This window comes from Helianthus annuus, chromosome 10, assembly GCF_002127325.2.
Source record: "Helianthus annuus cultivar XRQ/B chromosome 10, HanXRQr2.0-SUNRISE, whole genome shotgun sequence".
Taxonomy (NCBI): domain Eukaryota; kingdom Viridiplantae; phylum Streptophyta; class Magnoliopsida; order Asterales; family Asteraceae; genus Helianthus; species Helianthus annuus.
The window spans coordinates 9,211,522-9,230,226 of NC_035442.2; the positions used below are offsets into that span (position 1 = coordinate 9,211,522).

An 18,705-nucleotide genomic window follows, 5' to 3' on the forward strand; every position below is an offset into this window, starting at 1 on the left:
TTAAGTTTATAATGCTAACAATCACTCCCCATAAACTTAATTCCTTTTCACGAGTGTTTCAGCACACTATCATTCGCTTCGTTTACTGCTTTTTCAGCCCTCCGAAAATCAAACCTCTTCCTTTGCTTTAATCTCTGTAACCCATACCAATCATTCCCAGCAAAGAATGTCAAATGTTCGTCTGTTGCTCCTTCCTGTTCAGCAGCAGGCTGTTCACTTGTTTCGGCTTCCATCTCCATGTTTCTGGTTCTTCTCTTTTTACCGACATCTTCACAGACTTCCTTTTCGGCTGCAGCTTCTTGAGTGCACGTGATCTTGTAGTAATAAACCAGTACGTCTAAATACATGGCGTACATGAGCCTCATTAGTTCTGCATCATTATAATCAAGACCCATATCTTTTGCTATCACCGCCCATATATGATTGTCTGTCACACGTCGATGACAACCCTCTCTTTTGACCGCTAAGTACAGGTCCAACAGGCTGACTTTCCTGTTATTCTCGGCATAGGCAGGTAATGGTCTTGAGTTGATTTCCAGTTTAACCTTTAAGAACCAATCGACCATATCTTCAAACTTCTTTTCTATGAAAAAATTATAGTTTCCTACATATCCATCATCTTCCAACATATCCATAAGGGCTTTGCAGTCTTGGAATTCGTTGAATGACATTGCTTGCAATATCATTACGTTCCAGTCCGGTTCCTCCAATGATATGTTTAAACTTTCGAAATATGAATTCAAGTAATCATTCTTGAATTTCTCATATTCGGTTTCAGATCTGAGCATCTCTTCTTTTTCTTTGTTACCAACATCATCTTCTCGTGAGTAACATGTGATATCATTTCTTTTATCGATTGTAGGAATACTAAAAGTTGGATATATTTTACATTTCTCACCCATAAATTTCACCGTATAACCTTGTGTTATTAATTGATCAAAACTCAGGACGTTCCGATCAATGTCTGGTGTATAAAATACACTCTGAATTCTTAGTTTTTCTGATCCGGAAATCATTTCAATAACACCAATTCCTTGAATGAAATAAAAATTACATTCCACAGTGTTTGTTTCAACTTCATACAGTTTTTTGATTCGTTTAAACATGTTTATGTTTCCAGAATAGTGTCGTTTAAATGATTTACTAACATACCAGATATTCGACCAGTAACTTCCGTCTGTACCGACCACCATGAACTCTGAACACCGATCATATTGATCATTATCATCAACCCCCTTCTGTGATTGTGATCCCGTGTTTATTGCTAAACGAATGAGTTGAGAGGCTTCATCTTCTTCTTTCCTCTTACACTCTGCAATCTGATGTCCTAACTGATCGCAGTAATAACACTTCCTTTGAAATCTACGTCTATCTTTCTTCTCAGATGAACAGTGCAAACATGGCAGGGTTGTAGAAGTCGTTGCAGGAATCTCTTGTCTTCCAGTAGTGGCTCTGATACCACTTGTTGGAATAGAACTTGTACTTGCAGCAGAAATACTTGTGGATTTAGAATCCATGATTATCAAAGAGATATACAGGAATATTATTGGAATTCAAGATCGAATGAAATTGAATCTTGGTGCCGGACATAACTGCCGGCAATGTGTATATATAGGGTTGGTTGGTGGCGGTTGAAATTTGGAGGGAAACTAACCGTTTAAAACGGTGTCAACCCTTGCCACATAACCGTTCACTTATTACACTTCGTTACACATATTAAGTATAAATCATACATAGAATTCGAATATTATACATAATCATAACATATTAAGTTTATAATGCTAACAATCACTCCCCATAAACTTAATTCCTTTTCGCGAGTGTTTCAGCACACTATCATTCGCTTCTTTTACTGCTTTTTCAGCCCTCCGAAAATCAAACCTCTTCCTTTGCTTTAATCTCTTTAACCCATACCAATCATTCCCAGCAAAGAATGTGAAATGTTCGTCTGTTGCTCCTTCCTGTTCAGCAGCATGCTGTTCACTTGTTCCGGCTTCCATCTCCATGCTTCTGGTTCTTCTCTTTTCACCGACATCTTCACAGACTTCCTTTTCGGCTGCAGCTTCTTGAGTGCACTTGATCTTGTAGTAATAAACCAGTACGTCTAAATACATGGCGTACATGAGCCTCATTAGTTCTGCATCATTATAATCAAGACCCATATCTTTTGCTATCACCGCCCACATATGATTGTCTGTCACACGTCGATGACCACCCTCTCTTTTGACCGCTAAGTACAGGTCCAACAGGCTGACTTTCCTGTTATTCTCGGCATAGGCAGGTAATGGTCTTGAGTTGATTTCCAGTTTAACCTTTAAGAACCAATCGACCATATCTTCGAACTTCTTTTCTATGAAAAACTTATACTTTCCTACATATCCATCATCTTCCAACATATCCATAAGGGCTTTGCAGTCTTGGAATTCGTTGAATGACATTGCTTTCAATATCATTACGTTCCAGTCCGGTTCCTCCGATTATATGTTTAAACTTTCGAAATATGAATTCAAGTAATCATTCTTGAATTTCTCATATTCGGTTTCAGATCTGAGCATCTCTTCCTTTTCTTTGTTACCAACATCATCTTCTTGTGAGTAACATGTGATATCATTTCTTTTATCGATTGTAGGAATACTAAAAGTTGGATATATTTTACATTTCTCACCCATAAATTTCACCGTATAACCTTGTGTTATTAATTGATCAAAACTCAGGACGTTCCGATCAATGTCTGGTGTATAAAATACACTCTGAATTCTTAGTTTTTCTTATCCGGAAATCATTTCAACAACACCAATTCCTTGAATGAAATAAAAATTACATTCCCCAGTGTTTGTTTCAATTTCATACAGTTTTTTGATTCGTCTAATCATGTTTATCTTTCCAGAATAGTGTCGTTTAAATGATTTACTAACATACCAGATATTCGACCAGTAACTTCCGTCTGTACCGACCACCATGAACTCTGAACACCGATCATATTGATCATTATCATCAACCCCTTCTGTGATTGTGATCCCGTGTTTATTGCTAAATGAATGAGTTGAGAGGCTTCATCTTCTTCTTTCCTCTTACACTCTGCAATCTGATGTCCTAACTGATCGCAGTAATAACACTTCCTTTGAAATCTACGTCAGATGAACAGTGCAAACATGGCAGGGTTGTAGAAGTCGTTGCAGGAATCTCTTGTCTTCCAGTAGTGGCTCTCATTCCACTTGTTGGAATAGAATTTGTACTTGCAGCAGAAATACTTGTGGATTTAGAATCCATGATTATCAAATAGATATACAGGAATATTATTGGAATTCAAGATCGAATGAAATTGAATCTTGGTGCCGGACATAACTGCCGGCAATGTGTATATATAGGGTTGGTTGGTGGCGGTTGAAATTTGGAGGGAAACCAACCGTTTAAAACGGTGTCAACCCTTGCCACATAACCGTTCACTTATTACACTTCGTTACACATATTAAGTATAAATCATACATAGAATTCGAATATTATACATAATCATAACATATTAAGTTTATAATGCTAACAATCACTCCCCATAAACTTAATTCCTTTTCACGAGTGTTTCAGCACACTATCATTCGCTTCGTTTACTGCTTTTTCAGCCCTCCGAAAATCAAACCTCTTCCTTTGCTTTAATCTCTGTAACCCATACCAATCATTCCCAGCAAAGAATGTGAAATGTTCGTCTGTTGCTCCTTCCTGTTCAGCAGCAGGCTGTTCACTTGTTCCGGCTTCCATCTCCATGTTTCTGGTTCTTCTCTTTTTACCGACATCTTCACAGACTTCCTTTTCGGCTGCAGCTTCTTGAGTGCACGTGATCTTGTAGTAATAAACCAGTACGTCTAAATACATGGCGTACATGAGCCTCATTAGTTCTGCATCATTATAATCAAGACCCATATCTTTTGCTATCACCGCCCACATATGATTGTCTGTCACACGTCGATGACCACCCTCTCTTTTGACCGCTAAGTACAGGTCCAACAGGCTGACTTTCCTGTTATTCTCGGCATAGGCAGGTAATGGTCTTGAGTTGATTTCCAGTTTAACCTTTAAGAACCAATCGACCATATCTTCAAACTTCTTTTCTATGAAAAACTTATACTTTCCTACATATCCATCATCTTCCAACATATCCATAAGGGCTTTGCAGTCTTGGAATTCGTTGAATGACATTGCTTGCAATAACATTACGTTCCAGTCCGGTTCCTCCAATGATATGTTTAAACTTTCGAAATATGAATTCAAGTAATCATTCTTGAATTTCTCATATTCGGTTTCAGATCTGAGCATCTCTTCTTTTTCTTTGTTACCAACATCATCTTCTCGTGAGTAACATGTGATATCATTTCTTTTATCGATTGTAGGAATACTAAAAGTTGGATATATTTTACATTTCTCACCCATAAATTTCACCGTATAACCTTGTGTTATTAATTGATCAAAACTCAGGACGTTCCGATCAATGTCTGGTGTATAAAATACACTCTGAATTCTTAGTTTTTCTGATCCGGAAATCATTTCAACAACACCAATTCCTTGAATGAAATAAAAATTACATTCCCCAGTGTTTGTTTCAACTTCATACAGTTTTTTGATTCGTTTAAACATGTTTATGTTTCCAGAATAGTGTCGTTTAAATGATTTACTAACATACCAGATATTCGACCAGTAACTTCCGTCTGTACCGACCACCATGAACTCTGAACACCGATCATATTGATCATTATCATCAACCCCCTTCTGTGATTGTGATCCCGTGTTTATTGCTAAACGAATGAGTTGAGAGGCTTCATCTTCTTCTTTCCTCTTACACTCTGCAATCTGATGTCCTAACTGATCGCAGTAATAACACTTCCTTTGAAATCTACGTCTATCTTTCTTCTCAGATGAACAGTGCAAACATGGCAGGGTTGTAGAAGTCGTTGCAGGAATCTCTTGTCTTCCAGTAGTGGCTCTGATACCACTTGTTGGAATAGAACTTGTACTTGCAGCAGAAATACTTGTGGATTTAGAATCCATGATTATCAAAGAGATATACAGGAATATTATTGGAATTCAAGATCGAATGAAATTGAATCTTGGTGCCGGACATAACTGCCGGCAATGTGTATATATAGGGTTGGTTGGTGGCGGTTGAAATTTGGAGGGAAACTAACCGTTTAAAACGGTGTCAACCCTTGCCACATAACCGTTCACTTATTACACTTCGTTACACATATTAAGTATAAATCATACATAGAATTCTAATATTATACATAATCATAACATATTAAGTTTATAATGCTAACAATCACTCCCCATAAACTTAATTCCTTTTCGCGAGTGTTTCAGCACACTATCATTCGCTTCGTTTACTGCTTTTTCAGCCCTCCGAAAATCAAACCTCTTCCTTTGCTTTAATCTCTTTAACCCATACCAATCATTCCCAGCAAAGAATGCGAAATGTTCATCTGTTGCTCCTTCCTGTTCAGCAGCATGCTGTTCACTTGTTCCGGCTTCCATCTCCATGCTTCTGGTTCTTCTCTTTTCACCGACATCTTCACAGACTTCCTTTTCGGCTGCAGCTTCTTGAGTGCACTTGATCTTGTAGTAATAAACCAGTACGTCTAAATACATGGCGTACATGAGCCTCATTAGTTCTGCATCATTATAATCAAGACCCATACCTTTTGCTATCACCGCCCACATATGATTGTCTGTCACACGTCGATGACCACCCTCTCTTTTGACCGCTAAGTACAGGTCCAACAGGCTAACTTTCCTGTTATTCTCGGCATAGGCAGGTAATGGTCTTGAGTTGATTTCCAGTTTAACCTTTAAGAACCAATCGACCATATCTTCGAACTTCTTTTCTATGAAAAACTTATACTTTCCTACATATCCATCATCTTCCAACATATCTATAAGGGCTTTGCAGTCTAGGAATTCGTTGAATTACATTGCTTGCAATATCATTACGTTCCAGTCCGGTTCCTCCAATGATGTGTTTAAACTTTCGAAATATGAATTCAAGTAATCATTCTTGAATTTCTCATATTCGGTTTCAGATCTGAGCATCTCTTCTTTTTCTTTGTTACCAACATCATCTTCTCGTGAGTAACATGTGATATCATTTCTTTTATCGATTGTAGGAATACTAAAAGTTGGATATATTTTACATTTCTCACCCATGAATTTCACCGTATAACCTTGTGTTATTAATTGATCAAAACTCAGGACGTTCCGATCAATGTCTGGTGTATAAAATACACTCTGAATTCTTAGTTTTTCTGATCCGGAAATCATTTCAACAACACCAATTCCTTGAATGAAATAAAAATTACATTCCCCAGTGTTTGTTTCAACTTCATACAGTTATTTGATTCGTTTAAACATGTTTATGTTTCCAGAATAGTGTCGTTTATCTGTACCGAACACCATGAACTCTGAACACCGATCATATTGATCATTATCATCAACCCCCTTCTGTGATTGTGATCCCGTGTTTATTGCTAAACGAATGAGTTGAGAGGCTTCCTCTTCTTCTTTCCTCTTACACTCTGCAATCTGATGTCCTAACTGATCGCAGTAATAACACTTCCTTTGAAATCTACGTCAGATGAATAGTGCAAACATGGCAGGGTTGTAGAAGTCGTTGCAGGAATCTCTTGTCTTCCAGAAGTGGCTCTGTGGCTCTGATACCACTTGTTGGAATAGAACTTGTACTTGCAGCAGAAATACTTGTGGATTTAGAATCCATGATTATCAAAGAGATATACAGGAATATTATTGGAATTCAAGATCGAATGAAATTGAATCTTGGTGCCGGACATAACTGCCGGCAATGTGTATATATAGGGTTGGTTGGTGGCGGTTGAAATTTGGAGGGAAACCAACCGTTTAAAACCGTGTCAACCCTTGCCACATAACCGTTCACTTATTACACTTCGTTACACATATTAAGTATAAATCATACATAGAATTCGAATATTATACATAATCATAACATATTAAGTTTATAATGCTAACAATCACTCCCCATAAACTTAATTCCTTTTCGCGAGTGTTTCAGCACACTATCATTCGCTTCGTTTACTGCTTTTTCAGCCCTCCGAAAATCAAACCTCTTCCTTTGCTTTAATCTCTTTAACCCATACCAATCATTCCCAGCAAAGAATGCGAAATGTTCATCTGTTGCTCCTTCCTGTTCAGCAGCATGGTGTTCACTTGTTCCGGCTTCCATCTCCATGCTTCTGGTTCTTCTCTTTTCACCGACATCTTCACAGACTTCCTTTTCGGCTGCAGCTTCTTGAGTGCACTTGATCTTGTAGTAATAAACCAGTACGTCTAAATACATGGCGTACATGAGCCTCATTAGTTCTGCATCATTATAATCAAGACCCATATCTTTTGCTATCACCGCCCACATATGATTGTCTGTCACACGTCGATGACCACCCTCTCTTTTGACCGCTAAGTACAGTTCCAACAGGCTGACTTTCCTGTTATTCTCGGCATAGGCAGGTATTGGTCTTGAGTTGATTTCCAGTTTAACCTTTAAGAACCAATCGACCATATCTTTGAACTTCTTTTCTATGAAAAACTTATACTTTCCTACATATCCATCATCTTCCAACATATCCATAAGGGCTTTGCAGTCTTGGAATTCGTTGAATTACATTGCTTGCAATATCATTACGTTCCAGTCCGGTTCCACCGATGATATGTTTAAACTTTCGAAATATGAATTCAAGTAATCATTCTTGAATTTCTCATATTCGGTTTCAGATCTGAGCATCTCTTCTTTTTCTTTGTTACCAACATCATCTTCTCGTGAGTAACATGTGATATCATTTCTTTTATCGATTGTAGGAATACTAAAAGTTGGATATATTTTACATTTCTCACCCATAAATTTCGCCGTATAACCTTGTGTTATTAATTGATCAAAACTCAGGACGTTCCGATCAATGTCTGGTGTATAAAATACACTCTGAATTCTTAGTTTTTCTGATCCGGAAATCATTTCAACAACACCAATTCCTTGAATGAAATAAAAATTACATTCCCGAGTGTTTGTTTCAACTTCATACAGTTTTTTGATTCGTTTAAACATGTTTATGTTTCCAGAATAGTGTCGTTTAAATGATTTACTAACATACCAGATATTCGACAAGTAACTTCCGTCTGTACCGACCACCATGAACTCAGAACACCGATCATATTGATCATTATCATCAACCCCCTTCTGTGATTGTGATCCCGTGTTTATTGCTAAACGAATGAGTTGAGAGGCTTCATCTTCTTCTTTCCTCTTACACTCTGCAATCTGATGTCCTAACTGATCGCAGTAATAACACTTCCTTTGAAATCTACGTCTATCTTTCTTCTCAGATGAACAGTGCAAACATGGTAGGGTTGTAGAAGTCGTTGCAGGAATCTCTTGTCTTCCAGTAGTGGGGCTCTGATACCACTTGTTGGAATAGAATTTGTACTTGCAGCAGAAATACTTGTGGATTTAGAATCCATGATTATCAAAGAGATATACAGGAATATTATTGGAATTCAAGATCGAATGAAATTGAATCTTGGTGCCGGACATAACTGCCGGCAATGTATATATATAGGGTTGGTTGGTGGCGGTTGAAATTTGGATGGAAACCAACCGTTTAAAACGGTGTCAACCCTTGCCACATAACCGTTCACTTATTACACTTCGTTACACATATTAAGTATAATTCATACATAGAATTCGAATATTATACATAATCATAACACATTAAGTTTATAATGCTAACAGGACAATGATAAAGAAATTCACTGCTTCACTTGCCACCAACCTTTAGAAGAAAAAAGTGACTCAAAATCTACTTCCTAAATGGAGTCTAACTTCAAAACTAAGTGTCAAATGGGTACTTTCCAAGTACAAAAATAAAACTTGATAGTTACAAAAGTGGTAGCAATTTTAACCCACTTATGATAATTAGTCACACAGGTATTATTGTTTTTCTGGATTTAATAAAAATTCTAAGTTAGACATTTCATAATAAAACTAAATAGGCTCATTTCTTGTGACAGAGGGACTAATGATATACTTGATAGAAAAACCTACTTTTGGGTATGTATCCTTACCTTAACGATTTTCCGACAACAACTTCAGCATTTCAATTAGAATGAGAGCGCAAGTTCCCGAACTTGATGAATCATAGTCATAAAAAACCTCAAGTACAACAGTCAATATTTGATTAAAATACAACAAATACACCACATAGAATGTAAATCCAGATCAATTTCTTACAAAAAATCAAGCTGTTCTACTTGACTTCATGCATTTGTGGTAAGAAGCAAATTTAACAATGTTATGGAGAAATACTAAAGGAAAATACAACAAATTTTCTGCAACATATTAATGACTAGATAACTCTACATGGCTCCTCTTCCTCTCTTCATCTTGTTAACTCTTACCATGACTGCAACGTGTATCTTGTCCATTGACTCCTCAACAAAGATGAAAAGCTTGTGTCTCCACTGCTTCTTCAACATCAAAACTACAATAACACCCCAAAACCCTGTTGCAAAACCACATATTATGTCCACATAAAACCATACCTTATTGGGCTCATCAACTGCTTCATATTTTTTCTTGGGCGCTGTGGTTAACACTTCATGATTGGAGCAATTCTTTGGCAATGGAGCTCCACATAGATCTTTGTTCCCTGCATATATTGATGGATCGATGAGGGTTTGCAGTTGACTTCCTGTTGGAATTTGCCCAGACAAGTTGTTATTTGACAAATTTAAATGGCTCAAAAAAGTCAAAGCTGCAATGCTTGGGGGGATTAGCCCGTCCAACTCGTTGCCCGATAAATCCAGAGAATTTAATGATGCCATGTTTCCAATGCTGACTGGAATGCCTCCACTAAGATGATTATTGGACAAATTGAGACCCACCAATCCGTAGAGTTCAGTTATCTCTGCAGGTATGTCTCCAACAAGTTTGTTGCTTGAAAGGTCCATGTTAGTGACAAATGACCATGTATTTGTATATTCAAGAGAAAGGCCTTTCATTACCTGAATGATCCCCTCCTCTATACCATGATCAAAGCTATAAAAGCTATGATTGTGAACCATGCTGTCCAATTCTCTTAGACAACGAGGAATTGTTCCGATTAAGTTATTGTGTGCAACATCCAGAATTTGAAGCTCTAAATGTGTGCAGAGAGATTGAGGAATTTCTCCGGTGAAGTTATTGTTGTGTAACCTTAAAACCTGCAATGATTGATTTGTTTCTCCAAACGATTCTGGTATTTCTCCACATAGTGCATTATCACCCAAATCTAAGACAGTTAACCAACTTAAATTCCAGAACTCTGCATGAAGCTCACCACTAAACTTATTATCATTCAAGCTTAACCATTCTAACTGTGAAAGGTTCCCTATAAAACTTGGAATGACGCCACTTAACCTATTTGAGTTTAATTGCATAAATATCAAATTTTGAAGATTCTTAAAACATTTAGGAATTTTCCCAGTTAACCAATTTTTGGACAAATTAAGAACATGTAAATCTTTCCTCTTACACAAGGACCTGGGAATCGAGTCTTTGAAAAGGTTACTTTGCAGAGATAAGACCCGAATATCATTATAATTTTGGTAAGCTCCAAATTTCCGATAATAGTTGGTATTATCAGTACCCCCGCTTGGAAGGTTGGTCAAAGGTCCGCTGAGGTTGTTGTGGGAAAGATTTATGAAAGGGATGATGGGCATCTTCCTCAACCATGTTGCCAAAGGTCCTGAAATAGTTGCATTAGACACGTCTAATATATTAAGTTTTCTCTGATTTCGAAGCCACTGCGGAAATCCATTTTTAATCTTGCAAGAACTGAGATCCATTCTTATTAATTGGAATGGAGGCAGCCCGTCACTTGAAACATTGAATGTCAACTTACTGTTATAAGTTGCATCCAAATACTTCAACATCGAAAGCTTAGCAAAATGGGATTCAGAAACTACTCCCTCCAAAGAATTATAAGAGATATCAAGAGAACTGAGTTCAGAGAGTTGCCCAATTGTAACCGGAATAGTCCCACTTAACTGATTCCGAGAGACATCAAGAGACTGGAGTTTAGAGAGTTGCCCAATTGAAACCGGAATAATCCCACTTAGTTGATTCCGAGAGACAACAAGAGACTGGAGTTTAGATAGTTGCCCAAACGAAACCGGAATAGTCCCACTTAATTGATTCTGAGAGACATCAAGAGACTGGAGTCTAGAGAGGTGCCCAATTGAGACCGGAGTAGTCCCATTTAACTCATTGTGTTTTAGAGAGAAAGTTGTTAAAGCAGCTAATCTTCCACAAGATTCTGGAATTGAACCTTTCAAGAAATTATCATAAAGGTATAGTTCGATAAGTTTCGCGGCAAATGTCGGAATGGGACCTGTTAACTCGTTACCTGATAGATCTAGTACTTGCAATAATCTTAGTTTTCCCAAAGATTCTGGAATTGAACCGTTCAAGTGATTACCCGAAAGGTATAGTTCGGTAAGTTTATTGGGTAATGTCGGAATGGGACCGGATAACTCATTGAGTGATAGATCTAATATTTGCAATAATCTTAATTTTCCCAGAGATAAAGATTCTGTAATTGAACCCTTCAAGTAATTACGAGAAAGGTAAAGTTCGGTAAGTTTGTTGGGGAACGTTGGAATTGGACCCATTAACTCGTTATAAGATAGATCTAGATGTTGGATTTTGGAAAGGGTGGTTAAATTACGAAGATTATAAGATAGATGTGTCTGTTTGAGGTTACAAAATGACAAACGAAGCTCTGTTGGTGCACTTGTGTCTGTACTTTGTCTGTATTCAGTCACGATGTAAACGATGTCCTTGTCAGTCCTGTAAGTTGACCAAGTCAACCGTCCTCCTGGTTTGACTTGGCCAACAGTTAGCAAATTGGTTGTATTGTCTGTGTCGAAGGATAGCTCATCGAAGGATAATGTTGATCCTTCGATGTGCTCGAAAGATGAACCTTCGATGGATGATCGATAGATCATCCTTCGAGGTAGATGTTGATCCTTCGAAAGCCTAGTAATCGATAGATGATCCTTCGACCATCTATCGAATCCTTCGGACAAGACAACCTGTGCTGGGTATATAAATACCCATGCAATGTGTTCACTTGTAGATAGATGCACACAGACAGAAAGATACGAGAGATAAGAGAGCATTCTGTCCAGGAACACACACACTCTAGAGGGTTTGCAAAACTGATTTGTAAACATTGTGCTTGTAACCGGAACCTTTCATTCGCATTAATACAAGTGGTGTTAATCGGTGAATCTTGTGTGTTTGTGTTTGTGCTTGTTTCATCCCGGTTTGCTTGCTAGCTTGGATTCCGCACTCGCTAGTGGGTTAGTATAACAAGGTTTAGGTTCGTCATCCTCCGAGAGGGACCTACAAGTGGTATCAGAGCCAAGGCTCTTTACCTTGTTTAAAACCGGGTTTTGTTCAAGTTCTTGGTGTGTTTGGACACTTGGCTTAGATCCCATTTTTAGTGTTTTTCTTGGATTTCTTGGCATAAAAACGCGTTCTAAACCTTCCGGGAGTGTTCAAGGTTGGGTTGGGTAACTTAAAAATCTGTTTTTAAGAAACTTGGTGTTTTTCCGGCCAAAATTCCGGTCATTTTTCGGTGACTGGTTTCTGGATAAGGGTGTACATTTCGGGTAACATTTTCAAAGTTGGTGGGAAAGTACATTCTGACCATCCCTTTTGCCGAAAGTTGACCTTACCAACCTATCACCTTTTCACCAACCTTTCACATCAGTGTCAGTGTGTCAGTGGGTTTCGAAGGATATCTTTCGACATCGAATGACCATCTTTCGATCAAGGAAGCTTCGATAGATATACATCCTTCGACCCATCCTTCGAAGTCAGAGTGTTATCCTTCGAACCAGGGAATCTGTTCGAAAGACAGTTTATCGAAAGATAAGGATATATACTCGAAAGATAAGGATCTTTCAAATAGTGAATCCTTCGAGTTTGTGAATCTTTCGAAATCATTGTTCGAGATACAACAGTGATCTTTCGAGCACTGTTGATCCTTCGAACAAGATTTGATCTTTCGATTGTGGTCTGTTTATTGTTAACAAGTCTCTGTCTTTCAGATCTTTCGAACCAGGATCCTTCGGCTGTGTGTGATCTTTCGGGATATCCATATAGACTTTATTTGTCTTATCAATCATGAATCCAAATTGGTGGAATCCGGCTCCAGACAGTGGAAAATATACGAGTTCAGGTTCCACTCCCTCATGGTGGGGTACACCGGCTCCCGATAGTGGAAAGTACACATGTACAAGTCTATCACCTTCATGGGCCGAGTCTCCGGTATCTACATCTTCACAAGCAAATGCCATATCTTCAAGTCAATGGGCATTAGTATCGAATCAAACTCCGAGCATCCAAAGTATTCTATTGAGCGAAAGCGAAACCGGAAGTTTGAATCGTCCTCCGAAGTTGATGCATCTAAATGAATATCCGGGCTGGGTTGACAGATTTCGCACGTACGTACTGGGGCAAAATACCGAACTGTGGATACGTTTCACCACAGATTTTGATCAAGCTATAGAAGTTGCTGCTTCAGACACTGCTACGTTTGCCGATCTTCCTGAAGATCAGAAGAAAACGTATGACTGGAAAAGAAAGCATACGCCATTCTCACTCAGGCGTTGAGCAAGGATATATATCACCAGTTTGTCAATTTCAAGACAACTAAGAAGTTGTGGGACGGGTTGAAAACTAGAGGAGTAGGGAATGAAGCAACACGTCAGTTACGTCATGATCTGCTCAAGAAAGAATTCGACTGTTTCACGTGCATGGATAAGGAGTCTTTGGGAGACATGACAAGCCGGTTTTATCATTTGCTTACTGAGTTGAATAATTTTGGTGTAACAACAACTCAAGCAGAAGTGGTGAAGAAATTTGCTGATGCTTTGCCTCCCCAATGGAGCAGTTTCTTGGAAATCCTAAAGTATAACGGAGTGTTGAGAACTACAAATATCAACGACTTCCTGCAGCTTTTGGAAAACAAGGATCAGGAGGAAACATTAAAGGCGAAGAGAGTTCCACTGCCACAAAATCCAGAAATGTATTATGGAACTTCAAGTACTTCGTCTGCAAGAACTGGTCCACATGCTCCACTGCAAACGGCGTTTGTCACAAGCACGGATATGTATGGCAATCCGGTGCAAGTTCCAGTTAAGCCACCTCCCACCACAGACATGTATGGAAATCCAATACAACCACCTCCTCCTCCTCCTGCTCAACAACAACGTGCATGTTATGGAGGAACATCATCTGCTGGTCAGCAATCAAAGCCAAATACAGTACAGCTCGACACTTCAAGTTTCTCTAAAGTCAGTGTAGAAGTAGCTAAGGAACACATGGAGCTGCTTAACACTGTAGTGAGCGCGTACTGTGGGTTAATAGAAGGTCAGATTGGCAACATTAATCTGACACAAGAAGATTATCGGCAGATTGATAAAGAAGAGATGGACTTGATGGATATCAAGTGGGCCTTTGCGAGTGCTGTGAGAAGGGCAAAGGATTGGATGGAAAGTACTGGCAGAACCAGCTTGGAGAGTAAGAGAGACACCAAGTATGGGTTCGATAAACAGGCAGTGAAGTGCTTTAACTGTGGTGAACGGGGTCACTTTAAACGGGAATGTACAAAGCCAGCACAGCACGGGAACCAAAACCCCTTCAGAAATCAAGGCAACCAGCAGAACAGAAACAATGAGCGTACATTGGTGCCTGTCAACAACCAAACCAACCGGGCACTTTCGGTTCAAGTGGATGAAGGTTGTGACTGGTCAATCCAGTTGGGTGGCGATGCTCCTGATGGAACAGCATGTTTTGCTCAAGTTGTGAAGGAGTTAGTTCACACCAGTGGTGGAGAATCTTCCGCCAGTGGTGGTGAATCGTCTGAAGATGAAGACTCTTCTGGGTACAGCAGGAGTGTTGATGAAGAATCATCCAATTCTGGTGATGATCATGTGGGTGAGACATCAAATGCAGCAATCGATGCAGATATTGATGAACTTTTGGGGGAAGCTGCAGCAGAAACTCAAAGAAGATCTATTCTGGTGGATCAAGCTGCTTATTCTTTGTCTTCTCTCCATTCAGCCTTTATGGCTAATGTCAACGGTTCATCAAGTCAGGTATGTGTCAATGAACCCACTGCTATTACTTGTGATGAATGTGATAGATTGCGTGCTAGATGTGCTGATTTAGAGAAAAGTATGTCTGAGTTGCAAGGCAAACATGATGCTTTACAAGCTAGCTTGTTTGACTTGCAAGACAAACATACTACTTTGAATGAGAATTTGAGTGACTTGCAAAGTAAGCACGAAGCTTTGCAAGAAAAGTATGATGTGACTTTTATCCACAATCAGAAATTGACTGTGGACCTTTCCAAATGCACAGAAGCCAATATGTTTTATGAAAACCATGAAAAGGAGTTTAAATCGGTAATTGAAAAGTTAAAGAAAGATAAAACCGAGTTAACTAAAATGGTTTCCAGAAAACAAACGGACATTAATTTGTATATATCTCGTCTTGAGACAATGCAAAAAGAAATGGCGTGTGTAAAAACGGAAAGTGAGGCAATCCAACTCAAGTTAGATAGTTATTTGAGTTCTAGCTATGTGTTGGATCACATCATTGAGGTGCAAAAGGAGAAAAGGGACGTCACGTGCATAGGCTATAAGAACTGTCCACCACCAGTGAGACATAATTATGATGCCATGCCGGATGAGGAGGACAGAGTGTTCTTTGAACCATCTGTGCCTCTAGATGTGAAAGAGTTTGCAGCAGGACTCGGATACCAGAAAGAAGTATCCTCGGATTCAGATGGGTCAGCAGATACATTTGTAACTGCTGAACAGAATCAGGATCCTCCAGTTGTGATTGAGGATGCTGATTCTTCTGATGATGAATCTGATAATACTGATTCAGCAAAGTCTGATGCAGTAGTCAAAAATGAGGACATACCTCTCGAGAATCATATTCTATGTGATCCTCCTGCAAAACCCGCTAAGACTGTTGCAATCGAGTCCTCGTCTGAAAACGAGTCGGAGAGTGTGAACTTGCTGTACACTCTTGTTGGTGATGATAAGATTTATTCAGACAAAGATTTTCCTATTAAGAATGTTAATCAATCCTTAATCAGTAAAGTCTTTGAGAATTCGACTAGTAAGTTTTTGGGAAAGTCAGGACCACGTGTTACAATTACACAGTGTCCTCCTATTCCAAAGGCCGAAATTCGAAAACAATTTGGCAACAAGAAATTACCAGCAGTGCAGAAACAGCAAAATCACACCAAGCCAAAAGCAAAATCACCGGCTCAAACTCAAAAGAAGCCGAATCAGAAGAAAAACAAGAATGTAAACTTTGTGAAATCGACGGGAACGGACAAAAGTGAAACGTTTGAAAATAAATCTAACTTAGATTTTGTCAAGAAAGCTACTGTTTTAAAAAGAAATGAACAAAACAGTTCAAAGCCTAGTACCTCGGGTTCACAAAGTTCAACATCATCGGCTAAGCGATCACATGATACTTCGGGGTTTGTTGAACGAAGATCATGTTTCGAGTGTGGAACAATTGGACATATAATTAGAAATTGTCCATATCTTCATAAGCAAAAAGAAAAAGTTGATGTTCCCCGTGACCAAGCTGACCGTAAGCGATCTGTTTCTGCAAAACAAGATCCCCGACTTGTAAAAGAAAGGGAAAAGAAACAGAAACGCCAACAGGTCAAGAAAATTGAAAAAGCAATTAAAACCGATGTGGTTAACAAAACAGTTGTTTCTGTAAAACCAGACAATTCAAAAACTTCAGACAACCATGAAGTTAAAATTTTAAAGAACAACACTGGTAAAACAAAACAGACCTGGAAACCAAAAACGGTTAATGAATCAGGGGGACCATCACAATTCACCAACCATCAAAGACAAGAAGTTATTGTCACTGATGAAAATGGAAGACCCAAGACCACAATGGCTTGGGTCCCCATCTCCAACTAATTCATTTGAGTTCATGTGCAGGGTGTTCCAGGAGGAACTATCAGTAGTCATTGGATTGTTGATAGTGGGGCATCCAGGCACATGACAGGCGACATGAAGCTTCTCTACGACGTCAAATCTATTAGAGGAGGTTATGTTGCTTTTGCTGGAGATAAAGGTGGATATATCACGGGTGAAGGAATGATATCCAACGGGACTGTCAGCTTTGACAAGATCAACTTTGTGCAACAACTTGATCACAATCTTCTTAGTGTTTCTCAAATCTGTGACAAGCAATTCTCATTACACTTTGATTCTAATGGATGTTATGTGCTGAAACCCGGCTTCAAAATTCCAAAAGAATGGATTCTCTTGTCGGCTCCAAGGATAAATGATTTGTACGTCCTTGATATGAGCCAAGCTATTACTACGTCTGCACAAGCAACTTGTTTCGTTTCCAAAGCCACAGAAAAAGATACTATCTCTTGGCACAGACGAATGGGTCACATTCACTTACGCAAAATGAATCATTTGGTATCAAATGAATTGGTGAATGGTGTTCCCCTCAAAAATTTCCATCTTCAAGACGTCTGTGTTTCGTGCCAGAAAGGAAAACAAACGAAGAAGAAGCACCCTACAAAGAAGATCAACACGGTGGCAGTTCCTCTTGAACGTTTGCACATGGATTTGTTCGGTCCTGTCAAGCACAAGAGTATTCGGGGTGATCAATACTGCCTCGTGATAACTGATGATTATTCAAGATTTTCTTGGGTAGCGTTCATGGCACACAAGAGTGAAACCTTTGGTATTATCAAAAACTTGATCATTCAGATTGAGAATTTGTATAAATTGAAGGTTAGGCGGATACGTAGCGACAATGGTACTGAATTCAAAAATCATGCCATGACGGAGTTTTGCACTTCAAAGGGTATTCTTCATGAGTTTAGTACAGCTTATACTCCTCAACAGAATGGCGTCGCTGAACGTAAGAACCGCACATTGATCGAGACTGCTAGGACAATGTTGGTGGAGTCGCAGCTGCCCATTCCATTCTGGACTGAAGCTGTGGCCTCTGCATGTTACACATTGAACCGAGTCCTTACAGTCAAAAGGCACAACAAGACCTGCTTTGAGCTTCTTCAAAAACGGAAACCAGATTTGTCTTATCTTGAACCGTTTGGAGCTCCATGCACAATCATCGATCCTAATGGAAAGTTTGGGGCAAAAGCAATTGATGGATACTTTCTTGGGTATGCCACCCCTAACTTACGAGTCTGGAATCTAGAGACTAAAAGGGTCGAGGAATGGTCTGAGGTCAGAGTACAAAGGCACACCTTGCCAGTCAAATGTTCGGGTCAACCTTGGATGTTTGAGTACGATGACTTTTTCAATTCGATCAATGTTGAAGCCGTTGAAGAAAGTGCTGCAGCTAGGATGTTTTTTGAGAGTGACAATGCAACAGTTTCACCGGTGGTTCGTCCAATTCTTGTTAATCAAGAACCATCTTCTTCGGTGAACAATAATACTCTCAACAATGAGGATTTTCATGATGCAAACGAATTGAACGAATCTTCAGAGGATGATGAATTTCTAGATGCAGATCAAGAAGCCCCAACAACAGCAGTTCATGGTACTTCAGAGGGTACTCCT

General features: G+C 39.0%; 2 protein-coding genes across 2 annotated transcripts; both read right to left on the reverse strand.

Moving 5' to 3' along the window:
• Positions 1-9,314: 9,314 nt before the first annotated feature.
• LOC110880682 (receptor-like protein EIX2) lies at positions 9,315-10,068 on the reverse strand. Its single transcript, XM_022129158.2, has one exon. The coding sequence runs from the start codon at positions 10,063-10,065 to the stop codon at positions 9,421-9,423; it is 645 nt and encodes a 214-aa protein (XP_021984850.2). The 5' UTR covers positions 10,066-10,068; the 3' UTR covers positions 9,315-9,420.
• On the reverse strand, positions 10,065-11,715 carry LOC110880525 (LRR receptor-like serine/threonine-protein kinase GSO2). The gene is made up of 3 exons (XM_035978117.1): positions 10,586-11,715; positions 10,267-10,462; positions 10,065-10,085 (listed from the first exon to the last, which is right to left on the reverse strand). Exons 1-3 carry the CDS (start codon positions 11,713-11,715, stop codon positions 10,065-10,067), a joined length of 1,347 nt encoding a protein of 448 aa, XP_035834010.1.
• Between the last annotated feature and the right edge of the window lie 6,990 nt (positions 11,716-18,705).

Coding starts and splice junctions, on each gene's coding strand:
- LOC110880682 (XM_022129158.2), bottom strand. CDS start 10,065: ATGAAAGGCCTTTCTCTTGAATATACAAATACATGGTCATTTGTCACT.
- LOC110880525 (XM_035978117.1), bottom strand. CDS start 11,715: ATGGGTCCAATTCCAACGTTCCCCAACAAACTTACCGAACTTTACCTT. Junction 10,463..10,585: donor TTCAAAGACTCGATTCCCAG/GTCCTTGTGTAA, acceptor AAACTCAAATAG/GTTAAGTGGCGTCATTCCAA. Junction 10,086..10,266: donor AAACAAATCAATCATTGCAG/GTTTTAAGGTTA, acceptor ATCATGGTATAG/AGGAGGGGATCATTCAGGTA.